Source organism: Saxophila tyrrhenica (genome assembly GCF_035928015.1).
Source record: "Saxophila tyrrhenica strain CCFEE 5935 chromosome Unknown scaffold_2, whole genome shotgun sequence".
In the NCBI taxonomy this organism is placed as follows: domain Eukaryota; kingdom Fungi; phylum Ascomycota; class Dothideomycetes; order Mycosphaerellales; family Extremaceae; genus Saxophila; species Saxophila tyrrhenica.
In genome coordinates this window covers 286,597-302,483 of record NW_027041734.1, presented here as the reverse complement: position 1 = coordinate 302,483, position 15,887 = coordinate 286,597, and the positions used below count along the sequence as shown (strand labels likewise).

The 15,887-nt window shown below is 56.0% G+C and overlaps 9 protein-coding genes across 9 annotated transcripts; 3 read left to right on the top strand and 6 right to left on the bottom strand.

Moving 5' to 3' along the window:
* Positions 1-242: 242 nt before the first annotated feature.
* On the bottom strand, positions 243-2,309 carry LTR77_001164 (uncharacterized protein; the record flags this gene model as incomplete). The annotated part of the gene is made up of 1 exon (XM_064798426.1): positions 243-2,309. The coding sequence occupies one exon, from the start codon at positions 2,307-2,309 to the stop codon at positions 243-245; it is 2,067 nt and encodes a 688-aa protein (XP_064662753.1).
* A 277-nt stretch (positions 2,310-2,586) lies between these two features.
* Positions 2,587-3,103, top strand: TIM11 (F1F0 ATP synthase subunit e, mitochondrial; the record flags this gene model as incomplete). The annotated part of the gene is made up of 3 exons (XM_064798425.1): positions 2,587-2,607; positions 2,715-2,889; positions 3,027-3,103. The coding sequence occupies 3 exons, from the start codon at positions 2,587-2,589 to the stop codon at positions 3,101-3,103; spliced, it is 273 nt and encodes a 90-aa protein (XP_064662752.1).
* Positions 3,104-3,774: 671 nt separating this feature from the next.
* On the top strand, positions 3,775-5,487 carry LTR77_001162 (uncharacterized protein; the record flags this gene model as incomplete). Its single annotated transcript, XM_064798424.1, has 3 exons — positions 3,775-3,950; positions 4,005-4,301; positions 4,356-5,487. The coding sequence occupies 3 exons, from the start codon at positions 3,775-3,777 to the stop codon at positions 5,485-5,487; spliced, it is 1,605 nt and encodes a 534-aa protein (XP_064662751.1).
* Positions 5,488-5,525: 38 nt separating this feature from the next.
* LTR77_001161 (uncharacterized protein) lies at positions 5,526-7,376 on the bottom strand (the record flags this gene model as incomplete). The annotated part of the gene is made up of 1 exon (XM_064798423.1): positions 5,526-7,376. One exon carries the CDS (start codon positions 7,374-7,376, stop codon positions 5,526-5,528), a length of 1,851 nt encoding a protein of 616 aa, XP_064662750.1.
* Positions 7,377-7,901: 525 nt separating this feature from the next.
* LTR77_001160 (uncharacterized protein) lies at positions 7,902-8,945 on the bottom strand (the record flags this gene model as incomplete). Its single annotated transcript, XM_064798422.1, has 1 exon — positions 7,902-8,945. The coding sequence occupies one exon, from the start codon at positions 8,943-8,945 to the stop codon at positions 7,902-7,904; it is 1,044 nt and encodes a 347-aa protein (XP_064662749.1).
* A 503-nt stretch (positions 8,946-9,448) lies between these two features.
* LTR77_001159 (uncharacterized protein) lies at positions 9,449-10,591 on the bottom strand (the record flags this gene model as incomplete). The annotated part of the gene is made up of 1 exon (XM_064798421.1): positions 9,449-10,591. The coding sequence occupies one exon, from the start codon at positions 10,589-10,591 to the stop codon at positions 9,449-9,451; it is 1,143 nt and encodes a 380-aa protein (XP_064662748.1).
* Positions 10,592-10,822: 231 nt separating this feature from the next.
* Positions 10,823-11,722, bottom strand: ATP4 (atp4 subunit B of the stator stalk of mitochondrial F1F0 ATP synthase; the record flags this gene model as incomplete). The annotated part of the gene is made up of 4 exons (XM_064798420.1): positions 10,823-10,845; positions 10,898-11,120; positions 11,175-11,629; positions 11,692-11,722. The coding sequence occupies 4 exons, from the start codon at positions 11,720-11,722 to the stop codon at positions 10,823-10,825; spliced, it is 732 nt and encodes a 243-aa protein (XP_064662747.1).
* A 173-nt stretch (positions 11,723-11,895) lies between these two features.
* Positions 11,896-13,581, top strand: NOC4 (Maturation and nuclear export of 40S ribosomal subunits interacting protein; the record flags this gene model as incomplete). The annotated part of the gene is made up of 1 exon (XM_064798419.1): positions 11,896-13,581. The coding sequence occupies one exon, from the start codon at positions 11,896-11,898 to the stop codon at positions 13,579-13,581; it is 1,686 nt and encodes a 561-aa protein (XP_064662746.1).
* Positions 13,582-13,729: 148 nt separating this feature from the next.
* Positions 13,730-15,417, bottom strand: LTR77_001156 (uncharacterized protein; the record flags this gene model as incomplete). Its single annotated transcript, XM_064798418.1, has 3 exons — positions 13,730-14,430; positions 14,486-14,596; positions 14,652-15,417. The coding sequence occupies 3 exons, from the start codon at positions 15,415-15,417 to the stop codon at positions 13,730-13,732; spliced, it is 1,578 nt and encodes a 525-aa protein (XP_064662745.1).
* Positions 15,418-15,887: the final 470 nt, after the last annotated feature.

The following is a 15,887-nucleotide window of genomic DNA, read 5'->3' as shown; positions in this document are numbered from 1 at the left end:
ACAACTCTCGCGTTAAACTGTCGCAGTCTTTGACCAGCACGACTGGGACAAGCATGCATGACCAGCTGAGCCCAGCGGCACACCAACCTTTTGCCGGTGGCTGGTCTTATCCTGTATTAACGTCGGCGCCTGAGAGCTTTGTGACGATGCAAGCAACGTTCGTCCGTGAGCATGAAGTTTGCATGCGCTGGTACGCAGCGCAACGTCCATCGGTGCAGCAAGAAGCTGAGTCGATGCATCCGTCATACGGTCCCGGCAGTAGTCATTTTCCCTTGTCGCGCAACCCACTTCCTCACTCCCACCCACGCATCACCCTTACTCTCCACTCCACCCAACTCAGGCCCAACCTCGAACACTGTGGCCACACCATCGAGACCCCCAACAGCTACATTCCTTCCTTGATTCTTCTCCCAAGCCATCTTGTTCAGACTACGCAGTGCATACAAATCCTTCTCCTGATGGCTGGGTCGAGCGCTGGCGACTGGTATCTCGGATGAAGCGTTGATGTCGTAGATATCCAGCTTGCCGGCGCCGTCTACGCAGCCGAAGATACTAGGTTTGGTTGGCGACCAGCGGGCGTCGTAGACTGCGTCTTCTCGCGGGATTGATAAGAGGGGAGTTACGGCTTCGGACTGGCCGAATATCGTGGCTGCGGAAGTGGATGAAGGTGGCTGTGCCCGCCAGACCTTCACACTCCAGTCGAGGCCGCAACTCAAGAACATGTCGCCTAAGTCGATTTTACCGCGCGCTGGATGGAAGTCGACACCCATAACAGGCGCTTCATGAGAGCGGTACTGACAACGCGCATCCACGCCTGCCTTGGCGCCAGCGCGGTCGTAGCGGTGGACAGGCATGATGGCGCCTTGCTCGGTACCAGCGAGGAAGTAGGTAGGGTCGCTGGCCGGGAAAGAGATACACGTCGGTGCTACATCGTCGGTCTTGTAGGCGCTGGGATTTGGAGACTTCAGTTCGAGGTATTCTTGCGGCTGGGTCAGCATGTCCGGCGACCAGGCGCAGACGACGCCATCGGTCGATACTGAAATGACAGAGCTGGCGTTCTGGGTGCCGACCACAGCTAGTGAGTAGATGGGGTGGGCATGCCCGGTGCGACCTCCAGTGAGTGGTGTCTTCTGGACTGGCTCGCCGGTACGTTGATGGCGAGTCCGCGTATCCCAAAGACAGAGCTGGCCGGAGTATGTGCCGCCAAGAATTAATGATGGATGGTAAGGGTGGAAGAGGCAGGATAACAGGTCAGAGGTGGCGTGGAGACTGTACTCTGGCCGACCCTTGAGATGCATGTTCCAGACGTTCAGTAAGCCAGGAGGCGAGTGCGGTGACTGCTGCGATTTCGTGTACGCTGTACAAAGTAGCTCAGGAAACTTTGGACTGAAGTCAATGGAAGACAGCATTCGCTTCCGACCCATACTGTCTGCCAGATCGAACGAAGCCACCTCTTTGATTCGCCTGCCTCTTCGATGCCCAGCATAGTCGTCAGCATCATCGTCCAGTGCACGTGATTGCAAGGCGTAGTCGGCCAGCAAGTCATATTCTTCATCCAATGCCCGCTCGATGACCTTACTGCTCCTGTCCACGAAATCCAGAAAGTCGTTGCTGTTCGTGACCGCATTCAGCTCTTCAGGAGCGAGAGCGCGCACAGGAAACCGTTGCTTGTCGTCTGCTGTATGCTCGTGCAGCTGCAATGCCCGCAGCTCCTCTTCCACTTCCGCTCTTAACTTTTGCCGGATCTGCTCCTCTTCCAATTCCACCTCCCGCTGGCTCAGATTACGCCTTCTCCGCCTCTCCGTCCCGTCAAGCTCTGCACCATGCTGCTCTCCAATTTCACCGGGCGAGGGCGATCGCCGTGGCTCAGTCTGCACGCCTTTGCTGTAGCTAATGTACTCGGGCTTCGTCTCCACCGGGATCTCGTAGACCGTAGTCGACTCCGCGAAGCTCAGAGTCTGCGTATCGGTGCTGGCATCCTGGTACGTCCGCGCGGGCTGTGGTGTGCTCTCTGCCCCTGCCCGAGATTGTGTTTCGTCCGCGCCGCTGCTTCTCTTGCCTGACTTGGGCGTGCCTGGGGCTGTGGAGCTCGGTCGATCTACCAGACGAGCTACCAAGTCGTCTAGATCATCGCCTCCAAGGTTTGTACTCCGGCCACGAAGAGGTGACGCTTGGGCGAGTTGTGCTGGATCGCTGATGCTCTGCCGATTGCTGACCTCCTTCCTCTTGAGCTCGTTCTGGCGCTTCAACTCTGCCAGACGCGCCTTCTTTGCCAGGAGTTCATCCTTCAGCGCCTGTACCGACGACATCTTCTGCAATATCACGTAGACCCTTTCGGTGGTGTTGTCTCATTCAAGCTTGAAGTCGGATCTCCAACGCGTGGTTGGCTCGCGGTCACGTGTCTGCCGGAGGGAAATCGCCGGCTTCTTCCGAGAGGAAGAGAGAGCTCCCAACCACGTCCATTGAAGAAAGCTCCGACTGCTAGCAAAAGTGCTTGTGAGATACTCCTGTCCAGGACCACAGCGCCGCCGACTTCAAGAAGCCACAAATTTTATACTACCTGATCCGCGAACGCAAGACCGAGTGATGGCCACCACGGGGGTGAATGTAGGTTCACGCATCCCTTTCAGCGCCGGCCAACGAACCTGCGAGAGGCCATTGGCGCGCGGTACATGTTCTCAAGAGACACTTATGCTAATATCGTGTTTTTCCAGGTCCTCCGCTGGGGCGCGCTGGCATTCGGTGTCTTCTACGGCTTCTCACACCAATCCTCCATCCGATCATCCGACCGCAAAGCGGCCGCGCAGCACGAATGGGACCAGAAGACGAAGATGATTGAGGATGCGAGGAAAGCGTACGCGGACAAGAAGAACCCTCCAAAGCAAGGAGGTAAGATATCCCACGACGACTGCAACATGGTGGCATAAGCAAAGCGCAGACCCGCGCAAAAGACGGCACCGTAGAGCCAGCTACAGAGCGCGCTGGGAGACCAAGCCGAATGGATGCTAATTGGTGTGTGAAAACAGTGATATCCGATCCCGACGACCCGAAGTTCGACCTGGAAAAGTACTTGACAGATGTTGCTCAGCGGAACCCGCAATGATCGCAGGAGGGTGATATGGCAGAAATGGCCACAAAGAGCGGGAATTGTCTGGAGCCACGACTCCTGCGTGCGACAGACATACTTCCGTGGGGATGAGAGGGTCGAGCTAAGTGGCGTGGCGGAGGCGGGCCTACTGGACTACCTGAGGATACAGGGTAGCGCTGGGCGACCTTTGTATATACAATGTATACTATCGCGAACTCGACACTGAACGGAACGTGACCACTCCATCAGCAGCGAACCGTTTATGTAGAACATAGGTAAGGAAGCGGTACGTTCGCGACTGGACAGGCGGGACGGTGGTCGGTTCGTGTCATAGGCTTGGCTTCGACTTCACCTCAACTTTGGAGGCTTTGACCTTCCATCTGGCGCAACATGACTCTCACGACAGCACATTTCGTATACTATGCTAAGTACATAAAATCTCACATACGCAAGCAGGGGAGCAGTACTTCCTATGCCTGGCCAAACACTCGCTCCCCACACTCATGGCCGGCACCAATGCGGAGGTCCGTCGGCAGTTGACTTGCAGCCTGTAGATGGCCAAGGTAGGAGGTAATGATACAGTCAGCCCTCTCATTGCGCTCTAGCTCCGAGTCTCTTGCTTCCCTTCTACATTGCACTTTGTTTGACTTGCCCAGCATTCCGAGGACGCCAGCATTCTGCCCATCATGGCGAACACAACGACAATCTCGCACCCGGCCATCGGCAATGTCACGGCCAGCACAGCCAAAGACGGAGTCGTCCAAGTCTTAGGTGTACAATACGCGACACTAAAAGACCGCTTCTCGCCACCAGTCTTGAAGGAGTACAGTTCTAGTCAGAATGTTGACGGCACAAAGCTCGGGTCCGCCCTGCCACCCTCTATAGTAAAGCATATCTGCTGACTTCCTATGTGCAGACCCCAAGTCCTCTCAATAGCCCCCAATGCCGACCCAGAGTTCGGCCTGATCCAGCAATCCCTCGACTACGACCGCTCAGCTTTTACGCAATCAGATACTGAGGGTCTATGCCTGAACGTTACCATTCCCGCCGGGTCAAACGGCTCGGTCGACGAGAATGCCAATCTGCCGGTGTTTGTCTTCATTCACGGCGGCGGTCTGAACGTCGGTTCTGGGATGTATCCGCAGTATGATATGGCGCGGTTCGTGCAACTGAGTTTGCAAGAGGGAAAGCCGTGTGTTGCTGTTAGTCTGAAGTACGTACCCCTTCACATGAACCAAGACGTATAGTGTTGACCAAAGATGTCAAGCTACCGCCTCGGAGCACCAGGATTCCTCACCTCCTCCGACATGCGTGCGGCCGGCTACAAGCCCAACAACGGCCTCCGGGACCAGAGAACAGCACTACTGTGGCTGCACAAGCATCTTCCAGGCTTCGGCGGCGATGTATCAAACATCACGCTCATGGGCCAGAGCGCCGGAGGTCTGTCCGTCAACTACCATCTCTTCTCCAAGGAACCGCTCTTCAAACGCACGATAGCCGTGGGCGGGACCATGCTCCTCATGCCGCCCATCCCTGCCGCCGAAGCAGACGAGAACTTCGCCAGCACCATCAAATCCCTCGGTCTCGCAGGAGACACCGCGGTCAAGCACCTCCTAGAAATGGACGGCCAGGAACTCACGGGGAAAATGATGCAAGCCGGCGCTAAATGCGTCCCCGTCCTCGACGACGACATCTGTCCCACCGAATTCAACTTCGCAAGCATAGAGAACGACAAAACCCCCATCCCAGGCCATGAATGGTGCGAAGCTGCTCTCCTCGGCGACTGCCAATTCGACGGCAACATCCAGTTCCTCCGCCTCGTGCACCGCAAAAAGGGCATAGCATCCGCCTTCTGCTCATCCCTCACCTCAAGCCTCTCATCGCATCCGGGCTTATCCGACCGACTCCTCTCCGCATACGACCTCCACCCCGACCTCGACGACGACGAAGCCTTCATCAAGGTTTTGGAGGTAGCGAATGATCTGAACTTCTACGTCCCCACGCTCTCCCTTTCGCAAAATTTGGCGAAGCATATGAAAACTTATATGTACCGCTTCAACGAGCCGAATCCGTGGGAAGGGCAGTGGAAGGGTCATGCGAGCCATATTCTGGATCTGGCGTTTTTGCTGCAGAATTTCAACGAGTACTTGGGTGAGGAGCAGAAGGGGACGGCGGTGCGGTTTGCGAAGGATGTGGTTGCTTTTCTTCATAGAGAGTCTCCGTGGGAGGGGAGTGGGAAGGCTAAGGTGTTGGGGCCGCAGGGAAAGATGGAGGTGGTGGAGGATGTGCCGGGGCAGGTCGGAAGAAGGAGTATAATGCTTGATTTGGGGAAGGACGTTGGGTTGGATGTGTTGGATGATGCTTTCAATGGTTTTATGCATGCGCCTCCGGCGGTTTAGAAAGATGAAGATATGTACAAGTCATCACTTCCAAGTCATCACTTTCCCCTCCCAAGCACCGCCCTCAAGACCCTTAGTAAAGCAGCATTAGCATCCTCCCTCATCCCCCAACTCCGCCAAGCAACCGTTCGATCCGGCCTCAACAACACACATCCATCCTCCTCCACCTCCCTCCGCCTCGCCCAATCCCCATAAACGTCCTCCCAATCCTGTTTCCACCCGATACTATACGCATTCATCTCCACCCCTAGATACCGACTCGCTTCATACGCCGCTTGCTTCCACTTCTCCCCTCCAGGTCCGGTGAGGAGGCAGAACGCTTTGTGGCCGGCTAGATCGATCGTACTGATCGGCTCGACCGGTATCCGCGTGTTGAGCCATGCGTGTGGGCAGCGGGAGCCGGGGTACGTCGTTATCTGGTACTCGAGCACTGGATCTTCCGGCGGGGCGGGGCGTGGGGCTTTCTCGTCGGCGGTGTAGATGGCGGAAGAGGAGTACCATTGGTTCATCTCCTGTCCTACGCCCCCGAATTCATGTTCAGTGTACTTGACAGCTTCGAGCAGCTGCTTCCGCCGTTTACGTCCGGCTTCTGTTGGTTCGGAGAGCTCGCCGTGTTGGCGTTTCCGCTCTTCGATGTCTTCTGGTAAGACGCCTAGGGCTTCGAAGACGGGGACGTGGTCGCGCAGGCCTTGGTTCGCGCGGCGGATCACGCCTTCGCCGATGGGTTGGCGCTCAGCGCTGAAGGAGTCGAGGAGACTGGAGTCCGCGAGGCCGCGCTCTACGTAGGCAATTTTCCAGGCCAAATTATAAGCGTCTTGCACGCAGGTGTTGGAGCCGAGACCGTTGAAGGGTGGGTGGCGGTGCACTGCGTCGCCTAGACAGAAGATGTTGCCGTCGCTGTATTTCTCGGCGACGATCTCGTTGATGTACCATTTCGCCACGTCTAGGATTTTGACGGGGACGCTGTCGTCGCCGATCATCTCGCGGATGCGCTTGAGGTATTGTTCGTTGGAGGGCCGGACTCTGAGGTCGGAGAAGCCGGGTTGCGGCATCATGATGAACATCCATTCGTTCCAGGCCTTCACCATACGCGTGAGAGCGCCCCAGGCCCAGGGTTCGTACTCGATGTCTGGGGTGAAGACCCAATGCAAGTTGCCAGTCCGGTACTTGATATGCTTGCTCAGATCCGTCTCGACCAGTACATTAATCGCCAGCCCCTGCCCCGGTTCCTTCTTCAACGGAATGTCCAGTTGCTTCATCACTGGACTCTGCGCTCCATCACAGCCAAACAGATACTTCGACCGGATCTTATACTCCCGCCCCGTAAGCGTGTCCTGAATCGTCGACGTGATCCTCCCAAACTTCCCATCCCGTTCAAACCGCACAAAAGTCGAATCAAACCTAACCTTCCACCCCCGATCGGTGGCAAACTTGACCAAAGGCGGCTCAAACAGCGTCTGCGGCAGATCCACATGCCGACACGGACTCATCGCCTCATACTCACCCTTCCGATGCGGTTGATTCCCCCACGAATGCACCCTTGCCCACTCCTCGCCCGCCATCGACCGGCACCAGCGCGTATGCTGCATGCAGTCCCCCGGCGTGGCGTTGCGGAGCGCAGCATCTTCCAGTCCAATGTCGCGGAGACATTCCAGGGCGGCGGGGTTGGTGATGTGGGCGCGGGGTTCCTTGGAGGTGCCGGAAGCTTTGACGACGACGATGCCGGTGAGGTTGTGTTGGGCGAGGAAGCAGGCGAGAGAGGCACCTGCGGGACCTGCGCCGGCGATGAGGTAGTCGGTTTCGATTATGTGGTCTTCTGAGCCTGGGGGAGGGGGTGGTGGATGGCCGTTGGGGAGGGATGTTGCTGTACTCCCGGATAGGGAGGCCATGGTGGAACTCGGGTGGTTGGTAATTGGACTTGCAGATGTGTTATCGAGTACGAGAAGTGGCGTATACGGACATACTCATATATGCAGTCGATATGTAGACATTGTATGTACCCCAGAACGGATCTTGAACGCTGACAATTGATTATTTATTGATGGTTAAAAGACAGCATTGCCTCGATTGACTGCCGATCTCAGAGGTGGAGTCGAGCTTGTCAAGATCCACCAGTTGGATGCACGAGATGCCCGAACTATTCGGCTGCGGACCCCTCTCCAAGAACATTTCCAAGATGGCGCATACCGGGCGGAAGAGAGCCTCATTCAATGCTTATACACAACGGCGAGGTAAGACGGGAGCTCGAACATGGCCAAGCGGAAGTGGTTGCATGATGAAGACTCTATTAAGAGCGTACAGGCTATCAACACATCGGCTGCTGTAATCAGGCAGCCTTTCTAATGCCGACCGGATGCTGTTCTTGATATCAAGCACATGCAACGCTTCGATGGCCACCGCAAAGGCAGGTTCATCTAGTAGTCCGTCATAGGGCACCCCTTCTCCACACTCTCCGACCTCGTCTTCTCCGTCACCACCTCCCGCGTCAACTTCATCAACTGCTCCTGCAACCCCTCGTCCTGCGCCAACGGACTCCCCGTCTCCGCGTCCGCCGGCGGACACACATACTCGCCACTCTTCTCCGTCGACGTCGCCGCGTACATCGTCGACACGCAGCCCTCAAACTGATCTTTCTTGAACGGTGCCAAGCCCTCGGACATCGCGTACCCGGCTTTAGGATAGGGTTCGTGGATGTCTTGCTTGCTCATTTTCGTCTCGACGACGCCGGGGTGGGTGGCGTTGATCAGGATGTTGGGGTGGGAGGAGGTGAGGTGGCGCGCGAGGTAGCGGGAGTAGAGGATGTTGGCGAGTTTGGCGCGACCGTACTGCGGCATGGGGCCGAGGTCTTGGTTGAGCTCGTCGACGGAAGCGAATGCGGTGTCTTTGGGCGCCATCTCGTGCGCGTTGGATGCTTGGTTCGAGATGCGGACTTTGTGGCCTTGGCTGGCGGTTTGCTTGAGGAGGGGCAAGAGGTGGGAGGTGAGGATGACGTGACCGAAGTGGTTTACGGCCATGTGGCGGTCGATGCCCATGTCGGTGAGCTGGTATGTCATGATGCCTCGTGCGCTGTTGTTGATGAGGATGTCGATGCGGTCGGTTTGTTTTCTGATCTCGCTGGCGGCTTCGGTGACTCGCTTCCAGTCGGACAGATCGCATCGGATCCAGACGGTGCGGTTGACCATGTCCTCATCCATGTCTTCCTGAATCGTCTGCTTGCAGGACTTGACTGTGTCCTCGTTGACGCTCAGGATGAAGACCTTCGAAATGTTCTTCGACAGCAGTGTCCACGTCGCGCCGTATCCTATGCCCTCACTGCCTCCAGTAATGACCGCGACCTTGCCAGACTGGTCCGGCACATCGTCGAGGCTGAACTTCGCACCATCAGGCGCAATCTTCTGCCCAAGACCTCCCAGGTTCTGCGAGATGGTCGTTTGTGCTTGCTTCACTACTCCAGACATGGTGTAGATCCTGTTGATTCGATTGAACTGTTTGAAAATGGTTGTTGTTTTGCACGAGGTAAGTCGTAATGTAGGAGAAAGAAGGAACATCTATGCGAACAGAAAGATGTACGTAGCACCTACCTTGCTGGACACGTCGTTGCAATGTACCTGCGTCGTTGCGTGAAGAGCGGATCATTTGAGCATCATGAGGATGGAAAGTACACAAAAAGTGCAAGGGAAGTGTTATGGAGCACGTCATCATCAATCGGACTACCACCGATTGGCGAGTTTCAGATCTTGGATTGTCCCGATCGTTGACAACGTCTCGAACGTGCACGAGCGTGGCATGCGTGGATGGTGGAGCTGCACAATCGATCAGAATCAGTTCTTCGTCCGAGAAGTGCAAGCTGTACGCTCTGCGGGGTCGAAAGCGGTCTTGCCAAGCATACCATCGTCCGAGCAAAGACCGACATCAATGGATGTCCGTCGCAGGCCGTCCATTACAACCAGATCGCATGAAATCACAAACTCGCCCTCCCCACCCCATGCATCCCCTCCAACTCCCTCTCCCCCTGGCCAATAGCCTCCTTCCACCGTCCATACCTCCCCTCCAAAAACCCTCCAAAACCCTCACCACCCTTCTCAACAATCCACTCTGCCAGCGCAATCCCATCCTCAATGGCCCAATTCGCCCCCTCGCCTCCGAGGATCGGCGTAGCGTGCATCGCATCACCTATCAACACAATACCTCGTTCCGCCGCGTTCTCGAGATCCGAGGCTGGGACGAGCAGGGAGCGCATGAGCCAGTTTAGTAGACGATCCTTGCGCATTGTGGCGGGGTTGAAGACGTCCCTAAATGGAGGTGGTAGGTCTTTGAGCGTGGCGATTTCGTCAAAGAGGGCGGAGGGGATGTCTGTAGCGGCTGTTTTGGGGCGGTCGGGGGTGAAGAGGGCATCGGGCTGGGCGTGGGAGGGACGGGAGTAGATGTAGCTTATGCTCACTTCGTTGGCGGTCATGTCGTTGGTTGAGATCTGTAAGAGGGTTTGGCCTTGTCTGTGCTCGACGAGGTTGGTGCTGTCCATATACGGAGCATAGTCTTGGCCGAAGGCTGAGCGGGAGAGGCGGCGTTTGCCGTTGTAGACGGCGAATGGTAGGACCGTGAAGTCTGTGTTTGGGGAGATGGATTTGCGGACTGAAGAGTGTACTCCGTCGACACCGACGACAAGAGATGATTGCACTTGCTGCCCGTTGGAGAACGTTAAGCTGTTCGTACTGTTCTCGGATGTGAGTGAGGATAGTCCGTGATCCCATCTTATATCGAGACCCTCGCTGAGGAGATTCTCGAGTTTTGCTCTGTTGGCGCGGAAGGAGGATGCATCACTGTCGCGGCCGTGGTTGCTTATGCGGCCAATGCCATTGACTGCGGAATCAACGGCGACTCGTCTTCTGAAGGCAGTCTCATCCAGTCCAATGTACTTCAGCAATGGTTTGTACGTTTCTCGATGCAGTGTGATGCCATATCCATGTCGGGCGGACCCAGAGCGAGGAGCGTCTTTATCGTAGAGGACAGCGGGTATGCCGCGATGTAAGAGACATCGGCCGAGCACCAGCCCAGAGACTCCTGCACCAATTATACTGATCTGCGGCTGCGACATCGAGGGCATATTCAAATTCCAATGGCGTGCAGAGATGGAATTGAGATGCAGCACCGAAAGCGGAGGGGTGAAAGCCTAATCAAACGTACATCTCACGCCAAATGCACGACAGCATAGGTACACGACACCTGGACAGAAAGTTGACTGCGTAATCAGCGGTTTCAACATATGAAAGTGTTTGGCTTCTATTTACACATGTATTTCTTCCGCCAGACCTTCCGTCGTCACGTGACGCTCGCTCTACTGCTTCTGAGACACAATTCCTGGCAGCATTGTTAGCACGAACACATCTCGTCCTCATTGCGAATGACCTACTCTCAACATCCGCCACACTCTGCTTGAGGATCTGGTCAAGCACCTTGGGGTTGTCGAGCTCCTTCTCGATCTTGGCAATGACACTCTCTGCAAGCTCCCTCTGCTGGCGAGCCTTGACCTGGCCCTCGTATCGGACCCACGAGTCGAGCACAGTCTTCGCCTCAGCAGCCAAAGCGGTCTTTTGCTCGAGCTCGTACGCCTGAGCTTCCAACTGCGCGGTCTCCTGTAGCCATTTATTAGCATGCTGCAGAGGCCCCAGATTGGTGATCCAGCGCACCTTCGACACAGCAAAGAGATCCTTCGTAATATCAATCACGCCCCCCAAATCCTTAACACTATCAATCCTTGCCTTGACAGCATTCGTATGATCATCCCGCGCAGCGTTGAGAATATTCTTCATCTTCTCGCTCTGCCCCTGCGCCCACTCGCGATACATCGGGCCAGCATAATTGTACACGGCCCAGTAGATCGTCAGCAAGGACAGCGCGACGATGGTCTCCTCATTGACGACGTAGAGCTCGTTGCTGATGGCCGCGATCGAGACACCGGCGCCGGCGGAGAGGATGGCGGTCTTGCTTGCGATGCTGTTGCCTGGGAGGGCGTTAAGGATCGAGTTGGCGGTCTCCTCGGGCTTCTTCTCGGGGGTTTGCAGGCGTGGGGTGGTGGTTGTGAAGGCGCTGATGGCCGGTGCGGTGGTGCGGATAGGGAGGGTTGGGCGAGCGCGGGCGGCGCCTGTGGGGGGTTAGTGAGGCGGTCAATGGAAGGTTTGGCTGGTGTAAGAGGCTTATACGTACCAATGGCGCTTCTTGCGAGGCGCGACGCCATGTTTGAGAGTATGTAGAGCGGGTTGGAGGTGTCTGTTGAGGTTTGTTCGGCTTCGAGCTCGAGAAGCTGGCTCTCCCTCTGGATTAGCGTTAGGGTTATGGGCCGAGGATCCGCCGAGAAAATATGTCACTCAAGAACTTCTCGAAAGCATGTTTTCTTCACGAACAAGCAGTATGCCTGGAGTGATTGCACCGCCGAACGGTGCGGCGAAGAGAAAGAGGACCGATGGAAGTACTAGCAGAGCGAACGGTACCAAACCTCGAAAGGCGCCCAAGACGATAGTACACAGCGACAGCACTCAAGCAGACGTTTTACTGCTGGAGGAGCAGATTCTGGAATCGCGCGAGCACTACAACAACATCGTCGAGCTCCAATCGATCCTGAGCAATGTCGAGAAGAAACCCAAATCAGCAACACTCGCTGCTGTTGCGCTTTGCCGAGTGCTCTGCCGATTGATCGCTCGAGAACAGCTCGTTAGGCGGAAGGAGGATACGGAGGCAGATGTCCAGGTGGTGCAGTGGTTGAAGCAGCGGCAGCGAGACTATGTTGAGTCTTTGACAGGATGGATTGGTAGCCCAGATGCATCAAGGGAAAGCACAGCGCTTACCCTTCTGATGAGGGTGGTGAAGGAAGAGACATCGCAGGAATCGAGGCGGTCAGAACAGGCCTGGCGGACGGATCGATCGACGTTCTATATGCTCGTCAAAGCGCTGCTGGAGGCTACCGATGCAGAGGCTGCAAGAGTCGAATTTGTGGAAAAGTATGTGGAAGAGCACGACGATGTGCGCTTCTTTACGATGCTGGCTATCAAGCAATTTTTCGCCATGGACGCCAACCGGACACAGACGAATGCAGATAATGCTGTGGATTTACTGTCCAAGATTGAAGGAGTGCTCGATTCTCAAGAACAGCTGGAGGATTGGTATGGACAGCCACCGCAGCCAGAATCGCATCAGCTGCTCTCCCTCTCCAACCACCGCAAGGTCGCGCAAGAATGCTGGCTCTCCGTTTTCCGCTCGCCACTGACCGCCAGCAACCGCAAGACCATTCTCAACATCATCACGCCTCAAATTCTGCCGTGGTTCCCCAATCGGATGGAAGTGCTCGCGGACTTTCTCACAGACTCTTTCAACGAAGGCGGATCGCTCTCTCTTCTAGCCCTCAGCGGAATCTTCAAACTCATGACCGAACGCAACCTCGACTACCCAGAATTCTACACGAAACTCTACAGCCTCCTAGACGAAGAAGTCATGTACAGCAGACACCGCAGCCGCTTCTTCCGCCTCCTCGACCAGTTCATGAGCTCCAGCCACTTACCCGCCGCAATGGTTGCGAGCTTCATCAAGCGTCTTTCCCGTCTAAGCCTTCAAGCACCACCCGGCGCCATCGTTTGGGTCGTCCCGTGGGTCTACAACATGCTCAAACGCCACCCCTCCTGCACTTTCATGCTCCACCGCCCTTACCATCCCGCCCACGCCATCTACAGCACCAACCCCGACTACATGGAGTCCGGCATGGACGACCCTTTCTCCATGTCCGACCCCGACCCCATGACTACAAACGCCATCGACTCTTCGCTATGGGAGCTCCACACGCTGCAGGACCACTGGCACCCGAACGTCGCAACGCTGGCGAAGATTCTCGGCGAGCAGTTCACGAAGCGGGATTATGCGTTGGAGGATTTCTTGGATCACGGATATGCGACGTTGGTGGAGGCGGAGTTGGGGAAGGAGATGAAGAGGCGGGTGGAAGTGGAATGGGAGATCCCAAAGAGGATTGTTACGGCTGAGGGCGAGCGGGAGGGTTTGAACGCGCTGGGAGGTTTGCTCAAGAGTGCTATGGATGCGCAGGAGGTCTAGGTATAGTACAGTCTCATGTGGCATCAAATCCGCCCGCCAACCGACTCCCTTCCGCAACATTTCGCGACCCCCATTCTCCCCCTACCTCGGTCCTGTCCTCCATAAACCATACAGAACCTTCTTCTTCCGACCCTCCGCTAAACATCCATCAGAACGGCGCAAAGATCCCGCCCGGTGCGGAAGAATAGCTGTAGCTGTAGATGAAGCTGGAGCTCTCCGGGAGCGGGAACACTGGACTAATGGGCTTCAGGGTGGTGATCTGACTGGTGGTGGTCAGAGTGAAATGGGGGAGTGTGGTTGGACCGTGGCCCAGGTGCGTGATCGGAGGGAGACTGGAGGTCAGAGAGCTGGTTGTTGGAGTGGAAGTGGAATCGGTAGTAGGAGTTGAAGGGGTGGAGGTGGAGGTTGGAGTGCTGGTGCTGGCGGAGGATGTAGAGGTTTCCGAGGCCGTTGAGGTCGTAGGGGTGGACGTCTTAGCGGTGGAGGTCGGGGTGCCAGTGGTGTCAGTGGTTTCAGTGCCGGTGCTGGTCGTGGAAGTAGTGTCTGCTGGGTAAGTAAGCGTGAAGGTTGGGGTCAATGTTAACGGCACTTGATCGCCAATGGGGTCGTAGTAGGCCGTAACGAGTTCGATATATCCTTCGGATGCCGGGGCTGAAGATGATGAAGATGAAGACTGTGAAGACGTGGAGGTCGAGCCTGTGGAAGTCTCGGTAGACTTTTGGGTTGTGGTCTGCTTGGTGGACGTCTCTTCGTCGTCGTCGTCGTCGTCGTCGTCACCGTCATCTCCATCGCCATCGCCATCGCCATCCCCGTCACCACCGCCCCCGGAGGTCAAAGCAGCTGCGGCGCCTGTCACAAACATCAGCATTATTCGACGTTCAACCGACGAAGAGGGACAACAAACCTCCAGCAGCGGCAACATCGGTTCCCAGCGCCCCCAACGCACCCGCACCGGCATCAGTGAGGGCAGCGCTGAGCGGCCCAATGAGGCCTGCACCGGCGGCTCCGAGCCCTTCTGCAGCTACATATCGTCAGCGGAACTCATCAAACAAGTCGGAGTCGAGACTCACCTCCCAGCGCTATTCCGAGAGCAGCAATCACCCCACCGACTGCACCTGTGCCGCCGATGAAAGCTGCGACCACGCTGGAAGCACTGGACACGCTGGACTGCACGTCGGAAGGTGCGAGTGTCGATGTTCCTGTGATAGGCGGTGGCGTGATGGTCAGGGTGGTTTCGCTGCCGCCGCTGATGCTGATTGTGGTCACAGACGGGCTTGGGGCTGCAGTGCCGGCGGTCTCTTGGTTGCTGCGGGTTGTAGCGGTGATGCCGCCAGTTGTACGGCCTGTGGTGGAGGTTGTGGTCTGCGAATCATCGCCAGAGGTAAGTGTGGCATTGCCAGCGGTCAAAGTGGTGTCGGCAGTAGCAGTGCTGACGGTCTCTGAGCCAGGGTCAGAAGTAAGAGTGGTTCCAGTAAGAGTGGTTCCGCCTACGACCACAATCTTAGTGGCATTACCGCTCCCGGAGCCAGAAGTCGAGAGAGGCTCATAGATCGTTGTGACGCCAGTGCCAACGACGACCACGCCTAAGGAACTGGAAGACGTTTGCGAGTCATCGTCCGATGTCTGGGGTGCTCTCGCATGGATGTTGTTCGAGTCGAAAGCGCCGTACTTGAACTCGACCACCGATTCAACCTTCCCAAGAGATCTGAGGAGTTCTTTGCGGTTTGAGAGTTGTTCCGAGTATTTGGAGAACTCTTGATGGCCATGCCTCTCTGGACGGGCGCTGCAGGCGAGCAAGAGATTGGAGTAGAAGAGAAGGTATGCAAGACGAGACATCGTAACAATCGGCTTCGGATATGTGAAAATGAGTGTCGACTGACTCTATATAGAATACCCTGAACGTTGACGGCCATCGAATTCTCTTATGACCAGGCACGGCGTCGTGGCACAGACCAAAGCACGACCAGTATTACCGTTGGTACCAGTCTCGAATCTCAGTCATATGTACCCCTACGATGAGTGAGGTATCAAAAAAGAAAGATCGACCGCATTTTGTTTGGAGTGGAATTGAAGGAGGTTGTTTGTCCCACAGGTATCTGCCGATTTTTACCAAATCTGTACACTGGTCATGGGCGCTAACGTCAACCTGGGTGACCAGTATACATTGTAGACCACAAACACCTAAGGGCGGAGGTGGCTCGGTCGTAAAATGAGGTGTGTAAGCACAAACCCAGTCGGAAATAGTTCTCAGCACTAACGTTGAACCAGCAGCAACACCCATATATATCGACCATTGCTACAACGCC